At 34.7% G+C, this 16,813-nt stretch overlaps 1 protein-coding gene across 6 annotated transcripts in view; it reads right to left on the minus strand.

The window, feature by feature from the left end:
- The window catches only part of LOC106879694 (neuronal acetylcholine receptor subunit alpha-10), a 246,874-nt gene that overhangs the window by 17,113 nt on the left and 212,948 nt on the right, over nucleotides 1–16,813 (minus strand). For all 6 annotated transcript variants that reach the window (XM_052969788.2, XM_052969793.2, XM_089356911.1 and 3 more), the window contains 2 exons: nucleotides 16,122–16,231; nucleotides 14,882–15,336 (listed from right to left, as the gene is read on the minus strand). In XM_052969788.2, the coding sequence (XP_052825748.1) occupies nucleotides 14,882–15,336; nucleotides 16,122–16,231 (565 nt within the window). The remainder of the gene's footprint in view (nucleotides 1–14,881; nucleotides 15,337–16,121; nucleotides 16,232–16,813) is intronic.

The raw sequence follows: 16,813 nt of genomic DNA on the forward strand, positions 1-16,813 counted from the left end.
ATATATATATATGAATCGTTTGTAGAAATACATGAATCCGGAGGAGAAGCACCCGCTAAGATGTAGAGCAGTTAATATTATAATGGGGTAGGCTGGTTTATGGGGTTACCCTGGGTTTCTTGCTCGTAAGGATTTTAGCCTTACGGCGTGTCTTCAGACCCAAAGCACTGCTGGCCCGATACCTCTGTGAAATATGGAGTGGCGAAAAGCCTCGTTTTTAAGGGTAAATAGCTAGGTGATTATCTCATCGCGGTTCACCTATCGCGGACTCCTCAGGATATCGCGAGTTTCTGTGGCCAGTAAGTATTTGTATTTTTTAGATTTTAATTATTTCTGTGGTAAAATAAGTATTTTCATGGCTAAAAATTAATAAATTAATAAATAGAAATACAGCACTGCCCTGTATAACACATTAATTAAAATATATTAAAAGAAAATACCTAGTGTATCGTGGAGAAGTAAACAAAGTATCGCATATACTGTATGGAAAACGAAACTCGGGAGGCGAGTGTGTGGTATTGTCTTGTATAGATAGATAGATAGATAGATAGATAGATAGATAGATAGATAGATAGATATACAGTGTTGGCCACAAGTCACCCGGCGGTAAATCAAATTTCCATAAATACTTAATATTCAATTTTACTTATTTCTTCCAATTATGAATGTTTAATAATTGAATGCTGTGCTTTTGTTTTGATCTTGGGATTAAATGGTTTTCATTTACTGTTAGGTGACTGTTAGCCATCCCTGTATATATAAATATATGTGTGTGTACATGTGTACATGTTTATATATATATGTGTGTGTATGTTGTGTGTGTGTGTGTGTGTGTGTGTGTGTGTGTGTGTGTGTGTGTGTGTGTGTGTGTGTGTGTGTGTGTGTGTGTGTGGTGATTCATGCATCAGATATGACAATGACAAAGTTTCTGCAAAGAGACAAAGGAAGCAGGTAATGTGTTATTTATAAGTTGTGAATATTTAGCAGAGAATTATTTGCCATAGAGTATACAGTGATGTTCACTTGCACTAGAACTGTTTGAGTGCGATGTGTCACCTTTCTGTGTGGACTCTGCAATACAGTTTCGTGAAGATACAATTATCTTGGAACCTGGTGCTCACTTCTGCCTTTACAGTGAGGTTTCGGTCACGCTCATCCCATCAATTTCGGCCAAACTTCTTAATTGAAGCCTCATAAACACAGACAAAATATAGTCCCAATAAATATTCTGCTATTCTCTTGTTTCAGCAATTGCTTCGCACTTAATTTTTGTAATGAGCAACTTCGATGGTGCCAGTGATTTCACTATTGATAAACGAAACATCAATCTTTATCTTGTAAGACAGACAGGCTCTCACATCTTCGGGAATGAATGTATTCCAATATCATGCATATATTTTATTGTTACATATATGATGTCATCTTCTATAAATGATATCACATTCTATATTATGTAATATATTTTCTATATTACATACAGCTATTTAATATTATTATAGCGGAAAGAGTAATGAATAGGGCGAAATAATATAATACCTAACTGCTTCTTTGGTAAAATGTGGACCAAGGGAATCCTCAGTAGACCATATTAACTCTTCTACAAAGTAGGAAATTCAGTCAGGCAATATGGTAATTGTTACGTACAAGAGAACTTAAGTCAAAATGTGTGGTAATCCTCTTGTTGCAAACCGATTAAACATGATGGATTCCATATTTTAGAAATACTATGTGCATTGTGTGTGTGTGTGTGTGTGTGTGTGTGTGTGTGTGTGTGTGTGTGTGTGTGTGTGTGTGTGTGTGTGTGTGTGCGTGTTAGTGTATGTGTGTGTGTGCGTGTGTGTGTGTGTGTGTGTGTGTGTGTGTGTTTCCGTTTGTATAACCACCAGACTGTGCTCTTATCAGCTAACGATTCTGATTCTCTTTCTGCTGATTGAAAGCTTTGTGATCGAATTAATTGTTTTCCTTTTTCTCATTCTTTGTATCACTAGTTCTAACTCTCATTTTATCTTCTCTTACCTCTTTATTTTTTCTCTCTTTCTCATATACATTCTTTTCCCATACTATCAACACACCTTTTATTTGTCTACTTACTCTTCTCTTCTAGAATCTAGTAATAAATTCACAGAATCAGCAGAAGACTTGATTGCAATGTTACTGGCATTTATAACGTAATAGCTGATTTATATTAAGCTACAACATACATTTTGCGATCACAAGTTCAAAACTCGTTAACAGTTAATTGCAGTTTCTTTTATAAGAAATTAGTTACAACTACTGCTTCTATCAACAATGCTACAGAAAACTATGGTTTACCATAAGAATAATTCGAATGTAGTGTATAAATAAGATTCACTTGTAATAGATTGGTTTTGTCATATCTGCAGAGATTTTAGATGCACAGAGGGAGAAAGTGTTTGTTGAAAGTACTGGTGAAACCAAGGTGATTCATGGCTCCTGTCACCATCCCAAATGAAGGTCACTTGCTTGGAAGCTAAGAAATGCAAGAAAGGGTTTTCAAGACCATTTAGCAAGGAAACCCAAACAACTGAAGAGAGCTATCCGTTTTAAAGAAGACGAAGATATTCTAATCATTGGTTAGAAAGGGCAAAATGAGGGACAATAGTTCTCTACCTTCTCCTGCTCCTCACTGTGTCACTTAAGGAAAATCAGTTCTTTTTTCTGCAATACAGTAAAATCAAATAAATACCGACGCTGTAATAGCTTACAGCTTACAGTTGTAAGCTTTATGTCTTTTCGATGTAAAATTGCCAACTTTCTTCAAACTATAGCAGCATGATCCATATCGAAAAAAATATTATATCATAAGGTTCTATCCTATTAAATATCAAATAATAATTAATGCGGATGAAGGATGTGCGATTCTTTTGTTGAAAGCCAGGTGAAAATATGCTTCACAGTACCATTACTAGAAATTATAATGCATACGTTAATCACCATAAATGCTTCTTTCTATAACTTCTCCATAAAATATTTCAAGATTTTCAAATAGTGAATGGCAAAATAAATCCACTTATTTTGAGTGAGAAGCATGCTTTATACTAGGATTACTAGAGAATGGTACTCAGTGAGATGCAACCTAATCAAGAGCCTTTCGGAGGTCAAACTGCCGAGAGGCTTAGCTTACTGCCTCTACGCGGAAAATTCCATTTTCGAATTTATCAGTCGCCTGTATTTCAAATCTACAAGAAGACCAAAATGATGCAGAAAGTCGGTACCAAGGAGATGATAAGGAAGATTGGCAATTATAAGGATCCATTTGAACTGACGCCTCAAATTAAGACTCAATGTCAGATTTTTCACCGAAATGAGAAGTAAGATAACGCTTAATAGCCTGTAATGTAATAGCTGATGGTTTCCACAAATCACATAAGAATTTCACCGGCCTAATGCTGCAAGCTTCTCGTGTATCAGATACGAATCGATATTTTGAAATCGTGTCATGGAGTAGAATATGTCACATATCGAAAGACCCCCTCGGCCCCCAGCGATGTAGTCGCACTTCATCCCTGGCGACGATTTCTCCTGCGGTTGGACAGATGATTTGAATGGATACGGTTGAATAAAGCTGTGGACATTAATAGAAAAGCGATTATGATACCAACAAAACATTGTAGGCCTTCTACACTTCCAAGAAATTCCATGGCGACGATAATTCGAGCGGGTTGATTATATTGAGAATTGCAACTGTTCGTGTTTATCAGATAAACCCTGAATTCTAGAAAGTCAAATCATGCTTAACGCTGATTGGTCGCTTATTCGGTCGATTACGAGAAGCTACTGTGGCTTGGTCGTGATATCTACTCGGCTGCCTAGTGATTCGGCTTGAAATTCGCTACAGCCCAAAATTAATTAAAACGTATTAGATAGGATATTACGGGACTTGCATGACAAATGATCTGAAATCGGAGTATAAGCAGTGCTGTTGTCATGCACTGCTAATAATTCCAAATAGAACAAAAGCCGTTGAAATTAGCAGTTGCATTAAATTATCATCACTTTCGATCAAATATAAGAAAACTATCTATAAAAATGACCGTATTCTGTTTTGATAAAAAGAAAATATAAGCTAGAGAGGGAAAACTTTTATCTGAGAGTAATGACACCATAGATCCAACTCAAACAAGTGCAGGCGTGAGGACAGCAGATAATTTATACATCGAAATACTTCATCAAGTTGTAATATTGTCAATTAACCTGCAAGTGGCTATACAAAAAGTAGTGTCTGAAAAACTGCAAAAATTGGTAGCCTTTACTACCTCAAAAGCATACTCTCCACTCCAATTATGAAGAAAAGAGAGGATGAAACCGATAAACAGTCTGTCTACCCTATGTGAAAGTCCTCTCCGAAAAGATGCAAAAGATATGCGGCCCATATGACATCAGGACAGTATTCAAGAGTAATACAACACTTCGCATGTACTCCATCCCATGCAGCTGTGATAGGTTATACAAAGGCGAAACATGTCGCCCTCTCAAAATAAGGGTAGAGGAACATCGCAAAGCTGTGAAACGGGGAGATATTGATAAATCGGGCATAGTTCATCTTGTATGGAAAAATGGAGACCACCTCCGCTTGTGGGATGAAGATAAAATAATAGACAGAGAACACCACTGGAAAATACGAAAACTAAAAGAAGCAGCACATATACTAGGACACAACAACCTCCTAAGGAGACAGAGTGCAGATATGAACAGCATATGGGAACTGGTATTAAGGAAGGATAGGAGAATATTAGATTTATAAGCTCTAAAATTCACTCCATAATTACCCACGGGCATATGGCTTAGTGGTTAAGAGCGCGGGCTACTAACCCCAAGATTCCGAGTTCGATTCCAGGCAGTAACCTGAATGATAATGATAATAACAACAACAACAACATCGAAAAATACCTTAGGAAGAAGAACCCAGGTTCGAAATTTCCCCAAGACTCCGGATGAAGGCTGGAGGATATGTCATCCGAAATATTGTGTTAACAAACAAAATGTCAATCGTAAATAATGTACAAAATTCCTCATCTCTTAAATATAGAACTGTATTATTAATATCTTTATCATCATTGTTGCTGTTGTTGTTATTATTATTATTTTTATTATTATTATTATTCAGTAGTTTTATTTTTTTAACGTGCTTTCACTTCACTACCGAGCGCAGCTCTGTGCGCCATGGGTACGTGCTGTGGTTTGCTGTGGTGCACTTATGGTTACTGTACCGAAAGTGTTTTGCGTAGGATGTGTGCAGTGCCCAGTAGTGCAATTTCCTGTATGTTATATATATTTGTAAGTCCTGGTGTTTTTGTTATGTATTTGTCTGAATATTTTTTTTATTATACCTAAGGCACCTACTATGATAGGAATTGTTTCTGTTTTTAGATTCCACATTCGAGTTACCTCTATTTCCAGGTCTTTGTATTTTGTTATTATTATTATTATTATTATTATTATTATTATTATTATTATTATTATTATTATTATTATTATTATTATTATTATTATTATTGAGTGAGAGAGCAGTGCATGCCATCAGAGTGGCACTGGAGTACAAATATAAGAAGCCCAGTACACCCATCATGATTACCCGACTAATAAGTTTACATCCGGCACATGCATCACAACCGTATGTGTGCGACATGGTGATCTCATATCAAGATAAACAGCACATAACCTTGCAGGTGGGGCCCAGTTAGAATTTTCTTCAGGTCGAGTAGCCCATCCTGCTCAAAAGGTCCCTGAGTAGGGGTTGTTTAAGGTTTTTAAACGAAATACCCAAGTTTCTAAAGGTGAATCATCCAAACCCCAAAGAATTCCTTTTAACACTTGGCTATGATGCTCCCAACTACTTCTTATTATCAGAGATGCACATACCGTCAGCCACTAAAGGACAGGCTCAACTAGTTAAGGTCAAACAACTGACAAGCAAATCTGTGGCACTGAGCAGAATATTTGCTGTAGTCCACGTTTTATAGCATGACAAAACCGTGTACATGATAACACTTCCAATCAGTTAAGATCAGAAGTCATAAGAGTCATAGGCTGGTACTGTATCAGGGCATTTATCATTATTATTATTATTATTATTATTATTATTATTATTATTATTATTATTATTATTATTATTATTATTATTATTATTATTATTATTATTCAGTAGTTTTATTTTTATGACGTGCTTTCACTTCACTACCGAGCGCAGCTCTGTGTGCCTTGGGTATGTGCTGTGGTTTGCTGTGATACTCTTATTGGTTACTGTATTGAAAGTGTTTTGCGTAGGATGTGTGCAGTGCCCAGTAGTGCAATTTTCTGTCTATTATATATATTTGGAAGTCCTGGTGTTTTTGTTATGTATATGTCTGAATATTTTTTATTATACCTAAGGCGCCTACTATGATAGGAATTGCTTCAGCTTTTAGATTACACATTCGAGTTACCTCTATTTCCAGGTCTTTCGATTTTGAAAGTTTCTCCATTTCTTGTAGGGAAACGTTGTCATCTGCTGGTATTTATACATCAATTAGAAAACATTTTTTTCTTCATGATCTTTGACAACTATATCTAGTCTATTGGCCTTAATTCCTCAAACTATGTGTATTGGCATATCCCAGAATATGGTTGCTTTCTCGTTTTCTGTGATCTTTTCTGGCGTGTGTCTATACCATCTTTTTTCTGTAGTCATTCCATAGTGTTGGCATAGCTTCCAGTGTATATAGGTCCCAGCTCTGTCGTGTCTGTGAATATATTCCTTCTTAGCCAGGACTGGGCAGCCAGTGATAATATAATTTATTGCTTCTTGTCCATCTCCACATATTCTGAAGTTACTTGTTATGTTTCTTTTCCTTATATGTTTCTGGTAATTTCTAGTGGGGAGGCTTTGAGTCCTGAGCTTCTCAATCATTGCTGGGATTTTTCTATGTCTATTTTTTTTGCATTTCGTTTAGCCCAGTATTTACCATGTAGGGGCTTTTCTTGCCATCGTTTTATCATGGTCCGTTGCTGTTCTACTTTTAGTTTGGATTTCATTTGTTTTATAGCTTTTGTTGTTTCTTCTTCTTCTTCTTCTTCTTCTTCTTCTTCTTCTTCGTATTTATTAGGTAGTATGATTTCTTGAGGGTATTTGTCAGCTTCCTTAAATACTGAAAACAGTTTTTTTGTTTTGCTCGTGTTTTGTGGCTATTTGTATTAGTTTTCCTTGATTCTGAAGTAGGTATTTTTGCAGTCCTATGGTGGTAATTTTATAATAGTTTTCCAGCTGTATAAGACCCCTACTACCTTCTGTACGTTGTATATATAGTCTTTCTATGTCAGATTTTGTGTGGTGCATCCTAGATCCTGTCATTATTTTTCTTGTTTTCCTGTCTATTTTAGATAGTTCGTTTAGTGTCCAGGTAAGGATATAGTAGCTGTAACTTATAACTGGGACGGCTAAAGTGTTAATATCTATTATCTTGTTTTTAGCATTGAGCTCTGTTTTAAGTATTGATCTAACTCGTCTATAGTATTCTTTCTTTATTTTCTCTTTCATTTGTGTGGGTTGTATCCTATTTAGTTCATTGATTCCTAAATATTTGTATGTCTGGCTTTGGTCCAATTCTCTTATTTCATTGGCTTTATCTAGTGTGATGTTGCTACTCGTAACTAGTTTTCCTCTTTTCAGGGTTGCTTTGGTACATTTTTCTAATCCAAATTTCATATCTATTTCTTTGATAAATCCATGTACCGTCTGTAGTAGTGTTTCCAGCTCTTTATCATTTCTAGCGTATAATTTTAGGTCATCCATATATAAAAGGTGGCTGATTGTTTTGCCGTAACATTTGTATCCGCATCCAGTTCTACTTAGCAAGCCAGTTAAAGATGTGAGTGCCAAGCAGAACAGGAGTGGCGAGAGCGTGTCTCCCTGGAATATTCCTCTTCTAATGGGGATGGCTTTCGTTTTCACGAGTCCCTCTTTTGTTTGCAGCTGTAGCACTGTCTGCCATTTATTCATAGAGTGTCTGATGTATCTTATAATCATTGTTGCCACCTTGTTTATGGCTAGTGCTTCGAGGATCCACTTGTGGGGAACACTGTCAAAAGCCTTTTGGGTGGTTACTTCGGTATGCTCTTAATAGTTTTCTGGTTTTTCTATCTAGGTTTCACACTTCATTGATATTCCATTTTATTATGTTAAAGCTATAATTTATAAACCGGTATTATCTTATTTTTAGCATTAAGTTCAGTGTTTAATATAAGTCAAACTCTACTGTATTTTCAAACTCTCCTAATTTTATCTTCCATTCTTTTGTTATATATTTGGCTGTTTAGTCTATTCCTAGATATTTGTATAGGCGATTGTAGTCTAATTCTCTGATTTCTGTGTGTATGTCGAGTGCAGTGTTTTCAGTGTTGATTAATTTGCCTCTCCTCAGTGTGAGTTTGGTACATTTTTCCAGCTCCATGCTCATTCCAATGCCTTTGCTGATACTATGGACAATTTGGTGAAGGTTTCTCGGTTCATTGCGCTTTTAGAAAAAGCTTTTAAGTCATCCATGAATAGGAGACGGTTTTTTGTTTGTCCATAACACCTATAACCAAGGGTGGCTTCGTTTAACAAGCTTGTTAGCGGGGTCAGAGAATGACAGAAAAGTAGTAGTGGGAGTGAGTCTCTCTCTGGAAAATCCCCCTTCTGATTGTTATAGGGTAGGTTTTAATGACTTGTGAGTCATTTTTAATGTTATACTGGTTTTCCAGTTTGCTATTGCATGTTTAAAATATTTTAGTAATGTTGGGGCTACTTTATTTGTGTGGAGAAATTCCAGTATCCATGAGTGTGGAACACTGTCGAATACTTTCTGGTAATCAATCCAAGACATGTTCAGTTTTGTCTTTATCCTCTTACATTCCTTTATTTTATAAGCCTGTTATAGACAACTGATGTTACAGTTTTGTAGGATTTTGATAGACATGTGATTAGTCTGTAATTTTGTGGGTATACGTGTCTTTGTTTTTGGGAATTAGGGCGGTTTTTCCTTCTAGCATCCAGTTTGGTGTTGATACTTGCTCGCTTATCAATAAATTGAATGCTACCGCTATGTGGTTATTAGTAATGGTGAGGTGTTTCAACTAGAAGTTGGAGACTTTGTCTTTTCTTGGAGTTTTCAAGTTGCTGGTACTCCTTACTGTGTCCGTGATCTCCTGGAGTGAATCGCCGATGTTAGCATGTCATCTATTGATAGATTTCTTTTGTTTAACTCTCTGTAAAAACTTTTTGTGTTTACTTTCAATAATCTATTTTGTTGGAAGAAGCGTTCCCTTTTTTCATACCGTTTTATGCGGCAAATTTTTGCTGCTATACCCTGCTTAATTGTTTTCTTTTACGCCCCAGCTACCTCTTTAATTAATTATGTTGTATTGTTTTGTTGCGTGAACCTTTTTTTCATCATTATCGTAATAATAATAATGATTATTATTATCATGATTGCTATTATTATTATTATTATTATTATTACCATTATTATTATTATTATTATTATTATTATTATTATTATTATTATTATTATTATTATTATTATACACACAAACATACATACATATATACATACATACATACATACATACATACATATATATAAGTGGGTGTGAGTGTGTGTGTGTGCGTGTATGTTGTGCGCGTGTATGTTTGTGCGTGTGTGTGTGTGTGTTTGTGTGTGTGTGTGTGTGTGTTTGTGTGTGTGTGTGTGTGTGTGTGTGTGTGTGTGTGTGTGTGTATGCGTACTTATGTATATGGTGATTTGTTAATATATCCAGTGTGATAATACGTTTCCGGGAATTAGATAATTTAAAAGAAATAATTTTAAAGACTATATTTGTGCAATCCGAGTTTAGAATATCAGTTTCACTTTTCTCACTAATGTAAAATCTCTCAGTCTGGCAGACAGCGAATTTTGCATTTTTTTTTTTTTTTTTGAAGTGAGACTCGTCTCCGATACGAGAGAAGGAATCTTCTGGGACAGGGAAGCCCTTCTACCAAAAAGGTAAACCCAACTCCTTTTGGAAAGGTGTGAAATTTACAGTCAATCAGATACATGATAAAGACACAGAAAGACACAAAACACGTAAAATTACTCAAAGACAACAGCAATATTTGTTATACGATGTAGTTATTGATCACACAGTAGATGGGTCCAACGACAATGATCATAAACTAAAAATATATTATTGAAACGTTCTGAAAGGATTTACGTTCTGTTATATGTCTGCTATGTACGAGATGTAAGATTCTAAACATCCTATCTATAAAAAAACATATGGAAAAACTGAGGATTTGTGGTGCAATCAAGTGTCATTACCATAGTTAGCTTCTTCCGACATATGTCTAGTTAATTTGATTCCTTTTGAAAGTAAATTATGGCTTACTTTCTTTTACATATTCCTTGTAACTATATATAATTATATATAATGCTCTAAACACGCCCAGACATTCATTGTTTAGCGTTTTCGGTTTATACAATAAAACTTCCAGGATTTTATAAAACTTATTCGTCCCACCCTACACATATTTATAAGGCCTATTGGGTGTTTAACTATCTCTATATGTATGGATCGTTGATATATATAATTTCACTCAGTAAACAATAATGAATTTAGTAGTAGTAGTAGTAGTAGTAGTAGTAGTAGTAGTAGTAGTAGTAGTAGTAGTAGTAGTAGTAGTAGTGGGAGTAGTAGTAGTAGTAGTGAAAACTGGCATAATCGTTAGCATGCCGGACAAAAGTGGGTTGTGGCATTTTCTGATACACGTTCTGAGTTCAAATTTCACTGAAGTTGATTTTCATCCTTTGGAGGAAGGGCTGATAAAAAAAGGACCAACCAAACACCTCTTCTTCCCTTCAAAATTGTTGGCCTTGTCTAATTAATAAAAAAATATCTTTTATTATTCGTTGCATATCTTGGAAATCACCATTGCCTTTTACCCTTCTGGGTCGATATAATGATATACCAGTTAAGTACTCGAGCTGTGATAATCGATCCACCACTCCCACTATCACATTATGGCATTATTTTTTGTCAACTATTAATAGAATGGTTGTCAGAGACGACCCAAGAGGGATTTCAATTTACAGCATAAGGAACGTATATAATTCAACACGATATTTTGGACGAGGGTGTGTTCTCACACGATTAACTCGATCTCCTGAAGGAGGAAAAGCAATGTCAGCCCCGGTAACGTTCAAATGTAAAAAGGTTAACGGACGTAACTAAATACCACAAAGTACGTTGACACTCGCTCTTGCGAAGTTACTAATCTATCTTTTGTTATTCTGCCAAATAATAATTGTAATTACAGCTACTTACACTAGATACTTTTAAAGCAATTGGCAAACTCATACCTAAAGAATTTGGATATTAACTCGATAAACATACAAAAAGTATGCAAGAGCATTTAGATTCAAATTAGTAAAGAAATTATTAGAAAAAAGGAATTATTAGAAAAAAGCTGCTTATTTTTCATTAGATTAGTAGTCTAACAAAAGGAAAAAGAATCGAAGAAACCTAATTAGATACTTGAAAAAATATTACTCGGTAGAAAATTTTAAACAAGTGATTCTGAAAGCAAAATGTGAAATATTGAAGATTTACAAGTAATTCACTTTTCTTGTGCAGAAAAGTGACTTCATCTTTAACCAAAGAAAAGCAATTGGAACGCAAGTGTAGGCAAGCATTATTTATATGTGAGCCATTTAGATAATTTGAAAAATATTTATTACAACCTGGGCACCGGATTGAAAAACCAGAATAAGACGATCTGTGAAAGGAGTCTTTACGCCGTCTCTCGGCCTGCTAAAAATATTAGCCGATTAAAATACACCATCATTGTAAAAGAGGGCAACCTTCAAGAGATTCAAGAGATTGCTTGTAACAACTGGAAATGGCAGTCAAATCAGCCCATACACGCCCACCCCCCATACACACAAACTGAGGAAACACTTGCATAATCTTATATTCACGAATAGAAATAATTCTATCAATAACATTTTCCTGGAAGAACTGTAGAAATTGGCTTCCTCGAAATATGTATGACACAGAACGTAGCAGTTTCACATATGTTAAACAAGATTCTAGCACCATTGCAGGATCAAGCATAGATAATCTATTAAATTATACTAGTGAATTATGACTGAACTTATATACGTCTGGGCTTCTTGATATTTCACATGGCACTATGAAATACCGTTTTATTAGCACTATCTTGTATCAAAAAGAATACACTTGAATTGTTAATTGGAAAATAGGTGCAAAGCGCTGAACTAGAAGCTCCGTTAGTATATCATATGTAAGGTAATGCTCACAGTCACAGATTTCCGTGCACACAAAACAAGATTGTAATTCATAGAAAAATTAAGCAAAACATTTTTATAGAAATGCTATTTGAACAGCTATTTTAATAAACTTTAAAAGAAAACTATTGCGTATCAGCAGATAACATAAATATGTCAAACTTCTCAGTATGGCCTTGACATATTCATTTGGTGAGCTACGACCAAAATTGGTTTTCTGTGCTTAAACAATCAGCTGAGGATCAATAGAAATTTGGTGATTTAGAAAAGTGTATGAAGCTAGAAGTTCATGAAAGAAGCTAATATTTAAATGTTGTATATATACTCATACACTGAAACTGTGTCGGCAGTCTAGTTTTGTTCGTTGTTTTATTTCCGTTTGTGAGCAAATGCAGTGTTTTGCAGTTTAAAATTTTAGCCAATGTATTATGTTTAGGATTGATTTAGACATCTGCAAATGAGCTGTCTCGATTAAAAACATCTTATTACTTAACAATGCAGGAAAGATTAAGGGAAATGTTTACAATAAAGAGTATTTATTAATTGAAGCGAGTTGTAAGTGCATGCCAGTGTAGAAAACTCTATGCTATTTATAACAATATTAATCACTTCTAACACAGTGTTATAACCAAAACATTTAAGGGAAGGAACAGTCGATAATATTGAACCCAGTAATTTAATGGTATCAAGAGAGAAAGATGTAAAGGAAAAAAGGCAATTTAGAAAGTAAAGGGACAAGTTATTGTATTCGACGCTCTACTGATCTACAGTATAATCATTTATCATTTATCTTTTACTTGTTTCAGTCATTAGACTGCGACGATGATGAGCACCACCTTGAAGAATTTTGATAAATCGACCCCAGTACTTATCTTATCGGCCTTTGTTGCCCAGCAGGTAGGTTACCGGAACGTAAACACACACACACACATAAAAATATATATTCGACAGGCTTCTTCATGGTTCTGTCTGCGAAATCCACAAGGCTTTGGTCGGCTCGTGGCTATAGTAGACGTCCATTGCCCAAGGTTCCATGCAGTTGGACTGAACCCGGAATCATGCAGGTCGCAAGCAAGTTTCTTACCACACAGGCGCGCATATTCATAAAGATTTCTAACATTAGCGTAAAACACTCATTTTATGGTGGAGTAAAATCGATTAAATCAAATTATATGCATAAAAATATGGCTAAAAGTCAACTAGACAAGCTACATTTCATCAGTTTCATTTACCCAAGTGATTACAAAGCCAATTATTTTAATATATAAAAGTGAATGTATATATGTATAATATATACTGTAGGCCATCCTTTTGGGTACCTATCTGAAATTTGTGGTGAAGATCAATTTCCCCAATGTCATAGGATGTATGACATTTCCCCATACGTTACAGAGAAGGTATTGCATAGATGTCATAATGCTTTTTAGAATTAACATTACCAGAGTAACTGAAGAAAACAAAAGTAACTCTTAATGAGAAATTCAGCGCATTCATATTTAGCCCGGCTAGACGCATATGCGAAGGTCAACGTGAAGATGTTTGAAATTCTTGCCTGGAACAGTGTCATTAAGTGTCCATTTTTGCAAACTAAATATTGGAAAAGTTAGCATATGGGTTCAAATACCAAAATCTATAATGTCGTTCAATTTAATCTTTATTTAAGACGATAAAATTTCTGGAGAATTCGGCTGCCGGGTTAATAAAATGTCTGCTAAGGAATTGCTCCAATTTTCTCTCTCTCTCTCTCTCTCTCTCTCTCTCTCTCTCTCTCTCTCTCTCTCTCTCTCTTTCTCTCTCTCTCTCTCTCTCTCTCTCTCTCTCTCTCTCTCTCTCTCCCACCTTACGCTTTCTTATTTACAGAGTAAGTGGCTGATATAACAGGAGATTAAGCTAGTTATATCGGTGAAAGTGTCGGTTTCAGAGACGGTGTGTTTTCAATTACTTAGGGAGGGTGAACAAATGGGAGGTCTTCGGTTGTGTGTGTATGTGCGTGTTCGTCTAATATATATGAATATACATATATCAACTACGTTAGCATCGTTTTTATAAGATTTAATTGATTTTTTAAAATCCTTTTCCTACGGGTTTAAAAACTGTAGGTATTCTTCTACATTTAGAATGTATAATATTTTCATAAATTTATAACGAAAAATTTTCTTTTCAGTTCTAGTATAAATGAGAAAAGCTCAACATCGATACGTAACCTTTCCAACAGGTATAGATACTTTCTTGTGATGATTAAAACAAAAGAACTACACAGGAAAATGTTTATCATTGCTTTCTCCATGACCACAAGTAGACTTTTACATACTAAGGATGAGACAATACCTTCTCAATTTTACTTTGTTTACCTTGATATCACAAGAACATTATACTCAACAAATTACTTTCAGGATTTTCGATTAATTTGGAAGAGAATAGTGTTTAAAACAATTCCAGAATAATTAAAGAAAAACTTTTATGTTTCAAATAAACCCGATTGCTTAAAATTGCTTCGTATCAAAGGTTCAAAATTGTTTTCAAAATAGGAAGTATAAATATTCTTAGGTACTTACCTAACTGCATTTTGGCCGGAGATTCTGGTGGTAACCAGAACAAAACCATTGTGAGAGAGGATAAAAGTACGCAAGGCAATATCAAAATATAGTTGTAAAAAGCAACTTTTCTTTTAATTTTCAATGTAAACGTCAAATCGGGATATGGTTCCGAGCAACACGGATAATATTTTGTGTGCTTAATTGCAGATGAATCGAGAATATCCCACTCGTTACTAGGCACATAGTCTGTAAGTTCGAATCCCTGTACATTTTGCCAAAATTTTACATCTAGTTTATTTCCATCGTAAGTCCAAGAGCCGAATTTTAAGTAACAAGTCTGTGCGTCGAAGGGAAAATATGTGATGTCTATTGAACATGAACTTTTAAAAATTGCCTGTGGCATCCAGAACACCGTACCATTGTATTTGAGGACTACCAATGCATCACGTTTCTCTTCTAACCGGGTATCAGCACTGGAAAGAGATATTAAATATATTAAAGAAACAGACGTCCGAGAAAAATAAATAATTACTTGCTTTCACAGTTCAAATTTAAGACAACACATATAGACATATGCATTTAAGCACACACAAACACACACACGAATGCATGTACGCACGCATATACACAAATTTTATATAGAGCTTCAGTAGACTCCTTGTGCTGAGTGTCGTTTAAAAATTTTATTTTCAACTTCAGCTTCCAGGGTTCCTCCCCAATATATAGCATCTTGGACAAATTTGTTTTACTATTGACTCAGGTCGAATCATGACTCATGAATGAAACTACGTAGATGGAAAGTGTTGAATTTAGAGTGCATGAATATGTGGTATACTCAGCTACGAACACGCTAATTCAACTGCTGTTTTAGTTGACTGAACACTGAAAAATTGTGCTCACAGTCAGCAATTACGACCGAGAGACATTATATTATTATATATTTTCATATACAATGCTGCTGTAAATATATGTCTGTTAATCCTAGATTAGTCAATGGCATCACGCACCATTGCATTATATGATATGCATACAATATTTATATTTGATCAAAATAAAATATAATTCATTCATGAAAAGCATCCATGTCCATATTAAATTAAGGAGACCGATAGCATTTAGTAATATTATTTCTAAACCTCTGCAATATATATACGATATGTTCATTTATTCAAATCATAAAATATGTTTTCAGTGTTCGAGGACGTCGTAGTTTCTCCTCATCCATTAAGACCTCCGTAAATTTGCATATATTACTCACTAGTTATAAAGTTTTATATCTGGCATCCAAATAGCATCAGGTGGTATTCTGACATTTTTTATCATTCCGTAATCTTCTGGGTTCCACTTCAGGTAAATGTCTCGCCATTGCTAAAAGGAAATAAAGAATATTTCATAAATAAACATTATAAGTTATTTGGTAAGATATAGTTCAATGTTAATATCAGAATTATTAGAATGTTTGACAAATTACTATAGGTATTTATCTCAGCTTTTTACATATACGTTTTAATCCTGTTTGTCTTTGACTTTTACAAAATCCCTTAATTCAAATACTGAGGTAATAAAGTGTGAGATTTTGTGTCTGCATAAAACTTTATTGAAAGAGTGTAAAAATAATAATCTTATAAAACTATTTCCCTGTCGTAAAATCATACAACAATAATAGACTGTCTAATCACCAGAATGTATAACCTTGGCTATTTTTGAAACATCTCAGATTTTAAATGAAATGATAGCGAGTAAATGTTAATAAAAGCAACAAAATGAAAATACCATAACATCAACTGCATTTTAAACCTTATTAATTTTATTTAAGAATTATATTCTATAAATTCTGATCTATTTTATGTGCATGTATAGAAATTATAATGGTAAATGACGAACCGGTGTGAAATAAATCAAAACCCCAGTTCAAGATAAAATATTGGTTTCAAATTTTGGCAGGACAGC

The sequence above is a fragment of the Octopus bimaculoides genome, chromosome 1, assembly GCF_046866305.1.
Source record: "Octopus bimaculoides isolate indiv1 chromosome 1, ASM4686630v1, whole genome shotgun sequence".
NCBI lineage: Eukaryota > Metazoa > Mollusca > Cephalopoda > Octopoda > Octopodidae > Octopus > Octopus bimaculoides.